Raw genomic sequence first — 15,889 nt, forward strand, 5'->3', positions numbered from 1 at the left:
AAGACTTATATTGTATTTTAATTCTTTCTTTTTTCTTTTTTTTTATTATTAAAGTGCTATTATAAAAGTGCTTCTTTTATAAAGTAGGGTGAATAATACTTTCTCTGTCATAGGAGATTGAGAATTAAATATACCTAATTAATTTTTAAAAAAAGACATATTGTGTTTTAATTCTTATCCTAAGTATAGAATCTAGTTTTTCACCATAATTATACATTCTTACCTCAGTGACTTTTGGAACAAATAGATATAAATAAGACAAATTAATGAAGTTCAAATGTGAAATTTTATATCCCTTGCTCCTCAAATAATATCTTTGACAATTTACCATCCATCTAATAAGTTCTGGACTCTGTATTCCTTTGGGAAATGGCATAAGGCCTTCTTGAGTGTGAGATTATGTATTTGAATCTCTGATTTAGTGGAACAGTGTGTAAAACTCTCTCATAATCAGAACACTCCCTATTGGCTTCACATCTGAAGATCCCCAAGAGTGCTGTTTGTCCCAGTGCACATCTGGAACAGATTATGTGCAGTTAATTGGCTCCAGGTCGAGCTTGTTACAGACAGTAGCGCGCAGTATAACCTATGCAATTCACCAAATCCACCACTTTAGGTTAAATCACACCTACTTCTGTAATTCTTCCCAGATGCAGGACACACACTCTTGTAGGTACAAAACACACACACACACATACACTAACATACACTGGAAGATAGCAAAGTATCAATAGATTAGTGGAGAGGTTGTTGGCAATACATTTAACCCATAAGTGATCTCAATTAAAAGTTTAACTGTTGAATTTAAAGGATGGTTGGGAGGAGAAACAAAGTATTAGGAACAGCAGATTATAGACAGTGACTGTTTTATAGGAGAAACATATATAACGTTTTAAAAAACGTTTCAGGAGGTTCAGAATTTTTGATTTATTTTGTCCGTCACCCTTAACAAATGTTTCAGCACGTGTGGGCACTTACTGGAATGCCACAGTAGCAAGGAAAGCAGTGCTTTGATTTTTAACTTATTTAACAATATTAATGAGTTAGGTAACAGGGAACAGTATGACTACTGTTCATCATTGAAAACCAAAACATCAATCTTCTTAACATAGTGTTGGAGGCACAGGGCATGTCTTAGCGATTAATGACCAGTTGGAGGAGTAGATATCTCAATACATAGCTAAGGGCCATTAACCCCAACTGGTCATTAATTCACAGGAAATGTCCTGTACTGAGGTCATTGTTGCTAATAAAATGCACACACAGAAAGTTTCCTCTCTTTTGCCTGTGTACATAAAACATGCATTCACACTACATGCAGTTACATGTCATAAAAGAGTAGTATTACACATGTCCAGAAGCGCAGGAAAACTAAACCTAATGAGAAATGTAATGTACTTAAACTCTTTGTTGTTGTTGTTTAGTCACTAAGTTGTGTTCGACTCTTTCCTGACCCCATGGACTGTAGCCTCCAGGCTCCTCTGTCCATGGGATTTCCCAGGCAAGAATACTAGAGTGGGTTGCCATTTCATTCTCCAGGGGATCTTCCCCACTCAGGGATCAAATCTATGCCTCCTGCTTTGGTAGTCAGGTTCTTTACCACTGAATGACCAGGGAAGCCCTGGTTTAATCCCGACATTCAACTAACCTTTCACTCTTTTTGGAGACTATGGGTAGGTGGAAGTATGCATGTTTGTATGGAAAATTCTGAAAGAGACGGGAACACCAGACCACCTGACCTGCCTCTTGAGAAACTTATATGCAGGTCAGGAAGCAACAGTTAGAACTGGACATGGAACAACAGACTGGTTCCAAATAGGAAAAGGAGTACGTCAAGGCTGTATATTGTCACCCTACTTATTTAACTCATATGCAGAGTTCATCATGAGAAATGCTGGGCTGGAAGAAGCACAAGCTGGAATCAAGATAGCCTGGAGAAATATCAATAACCTCAGATATGCAGATAACACCACCCTTATGGCAGAAAGTGAAGAGGAACTAAAAAACCTCTTGATGAAAGTGAAAGAGGAGTGTGAAAAAGTTGGCTTAAAGCTCAACATTCAGAAAACGAAGATCATGGCATCTGGTCCCACCACTTCATGGGAAATAGATGAGGAAACAGTAGAAACAGTGTCAGACTTTATTTTCTGGGGCTCCAAAATCACTGCAGATGGTGACTGCAGCCATGAAATTAAAAAACGCTTACTCCTTGGAAGGAAAGTTATGACCAACCTAGATAGCATATTCAAAAGCAGAGACATTACTTTGCCAACAAAGGTCCGTCTAGTCAAGGCTATGGTTTTTCCAATAGTCATGTATGGATGTGAAGAAAGCTGAGCACCAAAGAATTGATGCTTTTGAAGTGTGGTGTTGGAGAAGACTCTTGAGAGTCCCTTGGACTGCAAGGAGATCCAACCAGTCCATTCTAAAGCTCAGTCCTGGGTGTTCTTTGGAAGGAGTGATGCTAAAGCTGAAACTCCAATATTTTAGTCACCTCATGCAAAGAGTTGACTCATTGGAAAAGACTCTGATGCTTGGAGGGATTGGGAGCAGGAGAAGAAGGGGATGACAGAGGATGAGATGGCTGGATGGCATCACTGACTCGATGGACGTGAGTCTCAGTGAACTCAGGGAGTTGGTGATGGACAGGGAGGCCTGGCGTGCTGTGATTCATGGGGTCGCAAAGAGTCGGACACGACTGAGCAACTGAACTGAATTGAACTGATGGCAAAGCTGTGGATCTGCTGTGATCAGATACCCATGTTCTGCTAACACAACGATGTTGGGAAAATTGAAAATAACAGGCAAGTGGGATCAAAAAAGCACTGATGAAAATGGATGATAACAGCACTCATGGTCTAAGACCAAAGGCAGTGTGGAATAACCGCATCATTTGTGTTCTACTATATTAGATACCAGAACAGGCATGAGGCATCCACTGAATCATGTTACCTCCATTACCCGTTTTATTTTTATCATGCTTCCAGCTTTTTTGGAACCCTTCACTAGGTATCATTGTCATCTGGAACTGTCTCTCTTTTTTTTTTCTCTCTCCTTTTTTATTCTCTTTCTCTGTGAAACTAGCTTTGTCTTACTTAAACCTACATTAAACTCCTTTGATTGTCTTCCATAGCATCATATCAATATCTTGATATTAGCAGTTATTTCTTGAGAGTTTATTATTTGTATCTAATCAACTGCTCCTTTTAAAAAAGACTCTTATCTTTCTTCTCACCTTAATAAATGTTTGGAGATGAGTTATGGTGTTAGTGACCAGGAGTATATATATAATATATATTCATAAGTGTATATTCCTTAAAAATATTTCATTTGCAAAAAAACACATTTTTAAGGAGAATCTATAACACAAAGAATGTATCTGTATTTTACAGGCATAAATGTAAAATTAAAAAGGTGAAGAAATAAATTTTTTAAGATACCAAGTAATTGAAAGCTCACATAATTTAAAACTAATTCTTATAAATTTTTCTGTAGATCAATTAAGTGACTGTTTTGTGCCAACAGTGTATGTGTTGTCCTAATAGTTTTTATATAATACAAAACTTTAGTCTTCTAAAGTTTGTTTTAAAAATGTTATTTACTGAGGGATTTCATTAGTGTTTTATTCTAAAATATATATTTTTACTTAAATTTTTAAAGCTCGAATTTTCATTAAGGGCTGCTGATAATATAGATCTTTTACATCAGACTGAAATTTCTGTTTTCTCTTAAATTATATCATTCAGTTCAGTTTAGTTGCTCAGTCATGTCTGACTCTTTGCAGCCCCTTGGACTGCAGCCCACTAGGCTTACCTGTCCATCACCAACTCCTGGAGCTTGCTCAAACTCATGTCCACTGATGACATTGAACCATCTCATCCTCTGTCATCACTTTCTCCTCCTGCCTTCAATCTTTCTCAGAATTGGGGTCTTTTCTAATGAGTCAGTTCTTCACCAGGTGGCCAAAGTATTGGAGTTTCAGCATCAGCATCAGTCCTTCCAATGAATATTCAGGGCTCATTTCCTTTAGGATTGACTGGTTTGATATCCCTGCAGTCCAAGGGAATCTCAAGAGTCTTCTCCAACACCACACTTCAAAAGCATCAATTCTTCGGTGCTCAACTTTCCTTATGGTCCAACTCTCACATCCATGCATGACTACTGGAAAAACCATATCTTTGACTAGATGCACCTTTGTTGGCAAAATAATGTCCCTGCTTTTTAATATGCTGTCTAGGTTGGTCATAAATTTTCTTCCAAGTCTTTTAATTTCATGGCTGCAGTCACCATCTGCAGTGATTTTGGAGCCCAAGAAAATAAATCTCTCACTGTTCCTATTGTTTCCCCATCTATTTGCCATGCAGTGATGGGGCCAGATGCCATTTTATTTTCTGAATGTTGACTTTTAAGCCAGTTTTTTCACTCTTCTCATTCAGTTTCATTAATATGCTCTTTAGTTCCTCTTCACTGTCTGCCATAAGGGTGGTGTCATCTGCATATCTGAGGTTATTATATTTCTCCTGGAAATCTTGATTCTAGCTTGTGTTTCATCCAGCCTGGCATGTCCCATGGGGTACTCTGCATATAAGTTAAATAAGCAGGGTGACATTATACAGCCTTCACATACTCCTTTCCCAATTTGGAACCAGTCCGTTGTTCCATGTCTGGTTCCAACTGTTGCTTCTTGACCTGCATACAGATTTCACAGGAGGCAGGTAAGGTGGTCTGGTGTTCCCATCTCTTGAAGAATATTCCACAGTTTTTTAAATTCACACAGTCGAAGGCTTTGGTGTACTCAGTACAGAAGAAATAGATGTTTTTCTGGAATTTCTTGCTTTTTCTATGATCCAACAGATGTTGGCAATTAGATCTCTGGAATCATCACAAAATGTCAAGCAAATGTGAAGAAAATATGTGTGGCATATTTGGTACATTATTCTTAAATGAGTATCTAAATCAACTTGATTCTTTTCATTTGTAGTAATCTTCTAAATCAAAGAATTAAATATGCACAGATTACACAAAGATAGAATAATTTGGTACTTCCTATAGGTAATTAAAGTAAGAGAGAAAACATACTGTATTAAGCATTCGTATTGAACACTTCATGAATAAACAACATACAATCTGTAATGTATTCTTAGAATATTTGTCTTACGTATAAAATTAATACATATATAATTTGTTTTATTTCACATTCCGAGACTGATTTTGACTTCTGAGATTTAAGATAAATTTAAGGAATCTTGATTCAAAGTCATTCTAATAAAAGCATTTTAATAAAGAGTTGATCTTCCATAAGAAAAATACTCCTAATAGACTTTCTCTTAAAATTAACCCTATAGGCATACACTATTTATTTTGATATTAAATAATTAGATAATTACTAAAGTATAATACTTTTTCATTATGGCTTAACTGTCACTAAAGAAGTATAGAAATTATTGATACTTGAAGCAGGTACCACATCTGGAATCCTTCCCAGAAGCAGGCAAAGCAATATAGTTCCTATGAGTATGTCTTAGAAAATATCGAGGAGAGGGAAGATTTTTCAAGAGTTGAAAATAACTTGATTGTGACATAATGAAAAGCACATAAAATACTTTGGGGCTAAGGAGGCTGATTCTTTCTAAAGTCTGGAACAAAAGTTTTAATTCATCTCTTATTTGCCATATGACCTTGAGAGAATTATCAAAATGTATACTTCAGTTTCCTCATCTGTAAAATGAGGAAAATATATAATTACCTGTCTTTCTTGGATGTCACTAGCATTGATAAAAAATAAATGGAGCCATGTTAAAAGTTTTAAGAGTATATTTGAGCAAAAATCAATCTGAATTGTGTGATACCAAACTGGAAGTATCAACCACCTATACTGAAGAAGCTGAAGTTGAAAGGTTCTACGAAGTGCTAAAAGACCTTCTAGAACTAACAACAAAAAAAGATGCCCTTTTCAACAAGGGGAGTGGAATTCAAAAGTGGAAAGTAAAGAGATAACTGGAGTAACAGACAAGTTTGGCCTTGGAGTACAAAATGAAGCAGGCCATAGGCTAACAGAGTTTTGCCAAGGGAATGCACTGATCTTAGCAAACACTCTCTACCAACAGCACAAGAGATGACTCTACACATGGACATCACCAGATGGTCAATACCAAAATCAGATTGATTATATTCTTTGCAGCCAAAGATGGAGAAGCTCTATACAGTCAGCAAAAACAAGACCTGAATCTGACTGTGGCTCAGACATGAAGGCTTTATTGCAAAACTCAGACATTAATTGAAGAAAGTAGGGAAAACCACCAGACCATTCAGGCATGACCTAAATCAAATCCCTCATGACTGTACAGTGGAAGTGAGAAATAGATTCAAGGGACTAGATCTGATAGACAGAGTGCCTGAAGAACTCTGGATGAAGGTTTGTAACATTGTACAGGAGGCCGTGATCAAGACCATCCCCAAGAAGAAGAAATGCGAAAGGCAAAATGGCTGTCTGAGGAGGCCTTACAAATAGCTGAGAAAAGAAGAGATGTAAAAGGCAAAGGAGAAAAGGAAAGCTATACCCATTTGATGCAGAGTTCCAAAGAATAGCAAGGAGAGATAAGAAAGTCTTCCTCAGTGAACAATGCAAAGAAATAGAGGAAAACAATAGAATGGGAAAGACTAGAGATCTCTTCAAGAAAATTTGAGACACCAAGGGAACTTTTCATGCAAAGATGGACACAATAAAGGACAGAAATGGTACAGACCTAACAGAAGCAACAAATATTAAGAAGAGGTGGTAAGAATTCACAGAAGTTCTTCATAACCCAGATAATGATGATGGTGTGATCACCAACCTAGAGCAAGACATCCTGGAGTCTGAAGTCAAGTGGCCACTTCATGCGAAGAGTTGACTCATTGGAAAAGACTGATGCTGGGAGGGATTGGGGGCAGGAGGAGAAGGGGACAACAGAGGATGAGATGGCTGGATGGCATCACTGACTCGATGGACTTGAGTCTGAGTGAACTCCGGGAGTTGGTGGTGGACAGGGAGGCCTGGCTGCTGCGATTCATGGGGTTCATGTAAATACTCATGTAAATGTAAGGTTCATGTAAATACTCAATGAATATTATTTATAATTATTATTACAAGGCTGCATTGGAAATACGTGAGTTTTGATTTATTCCATGTCTTAACAAAGACAACCAAGGCAGCTTGATTGTGGCAACCTACTTAATAACTATGTCCTATTATAAATTTTTTTCTTCTACAGTATTTTATATTCAGTGCCACCCTGTGTGGAGTAATATAGGTTGCAGGTAAGATTGCCTTGGCCCAGGTCTAAAATCTGTGCTGGTGGTCCTGACTAGATCATGTTTGATTGTCCCAATTACAGGTAGACTTGGAAATATTTTTTGGTCAGAAACAAAAGAAATCTCTCAAAATGATAGCTTTTATTCAGTTTTACTTGAGGATCTTTTTCTTTGAGGATTGTATAAGGCAAGAGTAGGCTTCTACCAGTATTCTTTTCTGACCATGAATCCATCAAAATACAGAAAGAATTGGTTCCTCCTATATTTGCATAAAACAAAACAAACACTTTAGTAGAAGAAGAGATGCTAATTAACCTAAGTAATTGAAGTTTTTGTTTTGCACTCATCTCCATGTCTGAATAAAGCCAGCCGTTTATTTATTACACTTTTATTACTCAGTTTTGATTCATTCCCCCTGCAACAATTTGTAAGAGCAGAACAAGAGAGGAGAAATTATTTTTTAAAAAAACATACATTCATAAAATTATAATTTACTAAGTATAGAGAAATCTGCAAATTGCTATATTAATAGTTTTTTTCTTCTTTTTAGATTCAGTTAACACTGTTTGAAAGAGAACATTGTTTTCATCATGATTGTTACTAAAGATGAGAGACCAAAGTCCAGAAGCCACAATTTTCATCTTTTTCATGCCTTGATGACGATAAGCATGACCATGCTGTTTCTTCCAGTCATTAGAACTTCTAAGCAAAATATTCCACGACTCAAGCTAACCTACAAAGGTAAATGTGTCAGTGTTTTTCAGCATCTCTTCTTTTATTTAGAAACGCATGCTGAGTTCAGTGAAATGTTTGTAATCAGTTAATAATATTATTATTATAGAACACAAAGCCCAATTATTTATTTTTCTTGGTGAAGAAAATAGATGTAAAAACTGTCCATGTATACTTTTCAGTTCATTATTTACAAGTATTAACTATTGATTAGCATAATTAGGAAATTTTTATCTTCAAGTTGCAGTCAGCTTGTATTAAAACAATCCCTACATATGGTCAGGCCACTCAAGATGGTTTTTCTCTTGCTCTCTGTAAGTCTTCTGCTCAACCGGTGCCTGCTTCACCTACATCTGCCAGACTTTCCTACATGTTTGCTTGCTACTGCTGCTGCTAAGTCACTTCAGTCGTGTCCAACTCTGTGCAACCCCATAGACGGCAGCCCACCAGGCTCTGCTGTCACTGGGACTCTCTCCAGGCAAGAACACTAGAGTGGGTTGCCATTTCCTTCTCCAATGCATGGAAGTGAAAAGTCAAAGTGAAGTAGCTCAGTCGTGTCAGACTCTTAGCGACCCCATGGGCTGTAGCCTACCACTCTCCTCCACCCATGGGATTTGCCAGGCAAGAGTACTGGAGAGGGGTGCCATTGCCTTCTCCACATGCTTGGTTAGGCTCCAGCTAATGATCAGCCCTGGTATTTCTTTGGAAGGAATGATGCTAAAGCTGAAACTCCAGTCCTTTGGCCACCTCATGCGAAGAGTTGACTCATTGGAAAAGACTCAAGCTTCCTTATGTGCAGAGTGGAAACACAGCCCATATCAGTCGAGTTAGCTACTTTGAACAGCTGCAAGATTATTTTACAGGATTTCTTAAAGGTCAACAGAAATATAATAACCATTTTATCTAAAGAATGCCCTTTGATAGACTTAGTTTTGAACCTCTGAATCCACAGGAGCTTGTTTGGTTCTTTTGTTGTGTAAAGAGATTCCCTCTCAGTTGAATATTTTGAATTCTTACACATTTATGCATGCTAAATCAGTTTCTAGAGTAGTAAGTAAGGAACCTGGAGATCAGGATGATCTGGGTTTCTGTATTTTGTGTTATAAGGATAAAATATACATACATATATGGCCTTACAAGGTGGGCTTCTCACAGTGACTTGTATACTTTATACTGCAGATGTAGTAGATATAATTTTTGAAAAATGATGAACTTCAATCTTGAAATTAGTATAAACATTTTGTATATTGTTCTCCTGATGAAGAAACTTATACAAGTTAAGGATATTTGTACCCAGGAATCTGTAGTAACTGCAGTGGTGTTTGGAAAACTCCTAAAGATGAGATAGGTAATACAGCTAAAGAGAGAATGTACAAAAGCTTTGGCAAAGGAAAAGCCGCTGTCTCCTTTGAATTTCTTTTCTAGATAGGAAGGCAAACAATAAACAGGTAAACAAACGAGTGAAGGTTACTTCAATCATGGGTTGTGCCATCCAGGATATAAGGCAAAAGACTGAATCCAGGATCCTAGTTGGACTTTATCATGTCTAAGTTTTAGGACACTATGAAGAACCTTGTTTTTATACCCATTTTATAGATAAGAAACACGACGTCAGAGCTTGAAGGCCTTGCCTTAAAGCATGAAGCTGTTAAGTGAAAGAACTAAATTGTGTGTTTCCATGTCTCTAGTTCAGGTCCATGTTCTTGCCACTCTATGCCCTTGAGAGAGATATTGCATGTTCAGAAATAGAAATATCAAGATATATAAAAGAAGAAGAAAACAAGGTTTCATTATTACATCTTTGGCAATATGCTCTTATCAGTAACTACCGAGAGTACTAATTATTTTTTGCTCCTCCAAAACTTATGTGTTTCTGTAGAAAAAAAGCTTGATGTCACCTTTAAAAATTTCATCTGCTATTATATAAATAAACATTAGTGTATTTGATAGAATAGTAATTTTGTTGAATTTTCTGAGGAATGAATGGATGTCTATATGTTTTTTATTATTTGCAAATATATCTGTTTAACTGTGAAATGTGGCATGTCTCAAGTAGAGATAACAATTTGAGGCATCTAATTTACTTGATTTGACTAGTCTAATATTGATTCTGTTCATCTCGATTGAGTATAGCAATGAAGAAGGCAGATTCTGAAGCCAAACTGCTTAGGTATGTGAGATATTTGGATGTTTGTTTTCTGTATTGCAGTTTTCTAAATGCATTAATGTATTTAATAAGGATATTGTGAAGGTATCTTGATTCATGTAAAGCATGAAAAACAGTGTTTGACGTAGTAAGCATTTAGCTGTCAGTTATTTTTTGGAAATCATTATTATCTTGCTAGGTTGTTCCTAGACCACAGTTTTCCCTGTGTAAACAAGTTTGAAAAATATTATATAGTTTCCTCCTGAGGATTTACAGCATATATTAAAATCGCCTGTTTATTCTCAGAGATTTTCTACTAGAGTTAGTTTCTCTTAGTCCAGTACCACCTACAGACTGTGAATTTATTGAAGGTACTTTCCAGTATTTTTATCTTCATCACATTCTAGTAGTTAACAAGCCTTTGGATCATTATTGACCTTGATAAGAGGAGTGTCTTTGAGTGGTCAGTAACCTTCAGAGTGGGTTAAAAGGAATCATAAAATCATTCAGGAGCTCCTTTCAAAAGTGGACATTTTTGTTGTCAAATCAATGATTTGCTCTGAATTTATCTCCCCTTAAGTACATCGTGAACAAGCATAATCAATCTTATAGGAAAAATCCCCATATATATGTATATATTTTTCCCCCATGTGGAGCAAGTCATTGATACTTTAATTTCAAATGAACTCACTTGTTTTCCCAGACATATTTTCCCTAAACTGAGGCTGTGTGTGGGATTGGCTTTTGTCTGACATGTTCAAGGATCCTAAAGAAGAGAGTTAAAGGAACAACTGTTAATACCTAGAAAGATAATAATGTTTCACAGAAAATAATAACTGACGGTATGACTAAAAAGAGATGGAATGGGAGAAATAAGAAAAATGATTAAATCAGAGTTAATAGGAGAGAAGGACAATCAGATTCTTTCACTGTTGCCATTGTTAAAACATTGGCTTTTAGTCTGAATGTTATGGGAGTCCCCTGTAGAATTTTGAACACAGAGGTGACAGGATCTGACTTTCGTTATTATAGGATCACTCTGGCTTCTGTATTGTGTGCAATAAAAAGGAGAGATCAGGAAACTAGGGAGCTAAGTCTGAGAGGATTGTAATAATCCAGGTGGGAAATGATGGTCTGTGAGTCAGACTCCTTCTGTGGAGATAGAAGAAGAAGGGAAGGTAGAGCCAATAAGGATTGTTGATGGATTGGAAGTGAATGATGGGTTGGATGGGGTGGATGTGAAGTAAGAGGAAAGTCAAGCCTAACCCCATGGTGTGTGTTTGTTTTTTGATCTAAGGTTGGGGTTAATATTAATTGAGATGGTGGAGATTGTGAAAGGCTGCTGTGTGGGAAGATCAAGTGGACATATTTGTTTGAGAAGTCTATTAAATATCTAAGTGAAATGCCAAGAAAGTATTTGAGTGTATAATTTCTGGAGTTTATGGGCAGTGTCAATTGGAGATATGAATTTGGCAGTTAGCATATATAAATTTTAATTCCTTAAGTCAGGGGATTAGAGAAAGAAGGAATGAGCATCAACATGAACTAAAAGAAGTACTCAGGTGGGGAGGAGCAAAATCAGAAGTTGTGGTGTAGAGGAAGTTATATGAAGAAAGTAAGAAGAGGACTCATCAGCAGTGCCCTGTTTAGCTCTGTCATGAAAGATAAGTAAAAACCAACATTAGATTTAACAACAAAAGTCTATTGTTGACCTTGATAAGAGTAGTATCTTCAAGAATGGGAGTCAGAACACAAGGATGCATTCTGGAGTGTGGGCTCAGGAACTGGAGATAAGTGTAGGTAATTCTTTCAAGGGGTTTTCCTATAATGGAGATGTAGCTGAAAGGACAATGAGATCAATAGACTGTTTTTTTTTCTTTTATGAGTAAAACAGCAACATATTTTTGTGTTAATTGAAATAATCTAGGTGAGGAATGATTAATGATTCAGGAGCAATATGGGATAATCCATATCCTATTGAAGAAAATAATGATAAGACTCAATTTTTTTCTCTAAAATCAGGCTCCTTTTAGAACATAAGTTAATAAAAGTGGATTATTTTGCATAATAAACTATTACCTGGTTCATTATCAGTGTCAACTGTTGTCTAGGTGGAAAGAGAGATTAAATAGATATGAAACTATATTCAGCTTGATATAATGACACAGGTTGTAAGTACTACATATGTTTAGAAAATTTATATGTAAGGACTTGGAAATAAAAAGATTAAATGATAACATCAGAGTCCCATAAGTAGATAATTAAAAAACTGATCTGTCTCCTGCATTTCAGTTCAATGTCTGTATTACAACTTGCCTGTATCTAAAAAATTTATATAGTAATAATTAAAATCTATCTTCTGGAGTAGGAAATGACAGTCGACTCCAGTATTCTTGCCTGGGAAATCCCACAGACAGAGGAGCCTGGCAGGCTACAATCCAATGTGGCAAAGAGTCAGGCACTACTGAGCACACAAACACACAAAATCTATTTAACAATATATGTAAAGCACTCTTCTAAATGTAATTGATCTGTAGAGGTTCACAGAGTGGTAGAAGTTACTAATATCACCATACAAGGGTATCATATAAAAAGTGTTCTGGAATTAAGAACATCTGAGAATCACTGAAGTCTGCGCAGTCAGCAGCATCACCCCCCGCCCCCAGCAGGGTGGGGTGAAGGAGAACTATATTATGAGACCTTTGATTGTGTCCTGGTTATGCATAAATATGGAAGGAACTTATAAGAGTATAACTTAAGTAAAGGCAAATTTTTCTGGTATTAAACCCAGTCAACCTGTTTTTTTGGTTAAAATAGTTTTTTTTTTTCTTTTAAATAGTAGGTTTACTATCTATAAATTATTGAGAAGATAAAAGTTTTTATATGCAATTGCTTTTTGTATGACTTCAACAACCTAACATTTGGCTCTAATTCCTTAGGTCTTATTAAGGACTTCTTACAGTAATGGTCTTTCAATATATGTGTAAAATATAAATTTGTGGATATTTTAAAAATGAATGTCATTGGGTCTTTTTAACAAAATTTGATGAATGCCTCTCAAGAACTTGTAATATACCTTTTGCATTTTCCTAAGAGTCCTTTAAACATGCTATTTTAATCCTATTAATTCAAAAGAGGCATAAATTAAAACTAAAGTGCTTTTTACTTAGAAAGATACTCATAAAGAGGTTTATTTCACTAAAGCCCCAGTGAGCCAGACACAGTCTAGAAAATAAGACAAATATTTCAGTAATCCCAATGGAATGATGAAATGGGGGAAGTGATAGAAGTGTACTCATTGATCTTAAAATATAAAATATAGCTGTAATGGGTGATAGGGCTTAGAGTTAGAAGACCTAGATATGTTTTAACTCTCTCTTTGGCATGTACTGTTCTTACGCCATTAAAATAGTTATTTGCTCTTTCTGAGTCTAGGTTTTCTCATCTGAAAATTATTGATAATCCTTCTCTAGAGGAGAAGCTCCTTGGATGTAGTAAAGCACAAAATGGATATTATGATAGGCTTCACAGAGAAACCAAATATATTATTGAATTAATTGAAGTAAGGTGTGAAGAAAATTCAAGGCCTTTAAAAATATATTTAGGCATCGTGGATATAATTTCTTCTGCCACAAATAATAGGAAATTCACCTAAGTCAATAATAAATCATAACTTGTCTTTACATTTTCCTTCCAGGTTAATGGATATTAAATGGATTACTTCTCTTCTTTGTATGAGAAAACTGAGAGGGAAAAGTTTTATATGTCATTGGTTGAAACTAAGTAGGTCATTTATCACTTAGAGCAATTAAGCTAGTTGTAAGTTAATCACATTGATCAAATCTGTTCATCCCTAACTTATTCTAACACTGTAGTATTGTACAGGAAAAATAATAATTTGGCTATGTTGTATAAATTAACACACCACCATTTAAGGGTTTGAGAGAAACTCGAGTGTGGGGAAGAAAGAAAGAGTCCAGCACTTCAGAGCAATGGGCCCATGGTTTTCTTTAGTGTTTCTACTCCAACTGCGGTGTAAGGACCAGTAGTACCAGCATAAATGAGGAACTTGTTAGAAATGCAGAATCTTAGGGCCTCTCTCAGATGCCTCAGTGAGAATCCATTATTTTAGCAAGAATCAGAGCTGATTTGAATGCATGTTAATTCTGAGAAGCACTGCTTTACAGTGCTTTATTTCTGAAACCACCCCCTGACACACACACACAAACAGGAATACTTGGATGTCGCAACAGGAATCTCTCATGATGACAGAGCATTAGAGCCACAGTGGGGTCTCCAAATGGCACATTAACCTCTCTGAATTATTAATAAGCTTGCAATAAATTCTGATTTAAATGGAAGGTAGAAAAATCAACACAAACAAGAATCACTCCTTTGAAAAAATCAGTTAAATGTTTATTAGACTTCTTATGTGAAAAAAGAGGTGATGAATTGCAGTGATGATTTAGACTTATTTTTATCTGCAAGGGCTTCTAATCTTTTTAAAGGATGAAATGCCTGTAAAAAGATTGATGCCATAGTATTATGGTAAATAAATCAAAACACTTAAAAGAACTTCAGAGGAGGTTGGGTGTGAAATTGAACTTGGAAAATTGGAAGAAATTTAGTTTATTGAATTTAACTCTTTGTTGGCATTAGATAATTTGATCATAAAATTCTAACAATTCTAATTAGGGGAAAAAACAGAATAGATAACTTCATATGGATTGGAGAGGGATTGGCGAGGGATGGGAGCAGAGAACAAGGTTGTTTAAGAACCTGTTACAGAAATTTTGAGAAGTAGTATGGCTGTTTGCCTAGCTGACAATAGGAATAAATGTTTGAGGAAGAAGAATGAAAGATTTGCATGAGAAAATCCATAAATAAGGCTTTAAATTTACCAGGATGTTGATGTGAAGGAAATGCAATAGACTTAGAGGTACCAATTATTTAAATAGGGGAATAAAAAAGTAAGGGAATAAGGAAGAAGAACTAAAAATGATTCTGCTATCCTGAGCCTGAGAGCTCAATCATGTCATTAAAGTCATTATAATTGGTAGGATGAGGTGGCTGAGGGGAAAATGACAGTATCAAGCTAGCTATTGGAAATTCTGAACTATGACTTGGGAGATGCAGTGGGGTTTTAGGTGTCTGTTTTGAAATCATCAGTAGAGAACTAACACTTTATGAGAAAACAGTTTATGGGAAACTGTAAATGGAAAAGCTTATTTCATTGTTTATGCCCTACTGCCTGAATTAAGGGGGCTTACCAGGTAGCACTAGTGGTAAAGAGCCTGCCTGCCAATACAGGAGACACAAAAGACACAAGTTTGATCCCTGGGTTGGGAAGATCCCCTGGAGTAGAAAATGGCAACTCACTCCAGTATTCTTGCCTGGAGCATCCCATAGACATAGGAGCCTACATAGGCAGGATACAGTCCATAGGGATGCAAAGAGTCAGACACGACTGAAGTGACTTAGCATGCACGCACACTTAAATTAAAGAGGCCATTATTCTATGACTGTATTTTGAATCTCCCTCTTGCAAGTCCATAAGCATATTCTGATTCAAATTCCATGCACATCTCTATAGAATTATCTTCCTTAGGTAAGAGAGAGAACCCTTTCTGGACAAATCCTAGAGAAAAGTTCCATGGATAACTGACATCTGTTTGTTTTAAATGAAAAACCAAATGGACATTTTCCTGAATCACTGGA

At 36.2% G+C, this 15,889-nt stretch overlaps 1 protein-coding gene across 3 annotated transcripts in view; it reads left to right on the forward strand.

The window, feature by feature from the left end:
* SEMA3D (semaphorin 3D) overlaps positions 1–15,889 on the forward strand; it is a 224,602-nt gene that overhangs the window by 78,008 nt on the left and 130,705 nt on the right. For all 3 annotated transcript variants that reach the window (XM_044946569.2, XM_006052907.4, XM_025291019.3), the window contains one exon: positions 7,844–8,034. In XM_044946569.2, coding sequence (XP_044802504.2) covers positions 7,884–8,034 — 151 coding nt within the window. In that variant the 5' untranslated portion in view covers positions 7,844–7,883. The remainder of the gene's footprint in view (positions 1–7,843; positions 8,035–15,889) is intronic.

Source organism: Bubalus bubalis, chromosome 8, assembly GCF_019923935.1.
Source record: "Bubalus bubalis isolate 160015118507 breed Murrah chromosome 8, NDDB_SH_1, whole genome shotgun sequence".
In the NCBI taxonomy this organism is placed as follows: domain Eukaryota; kingdom Metazoa; phylum Chordata; class Mammalia; order Artiodactyla; family Bovidae; genus Bubalus; species Bubalus bubalis.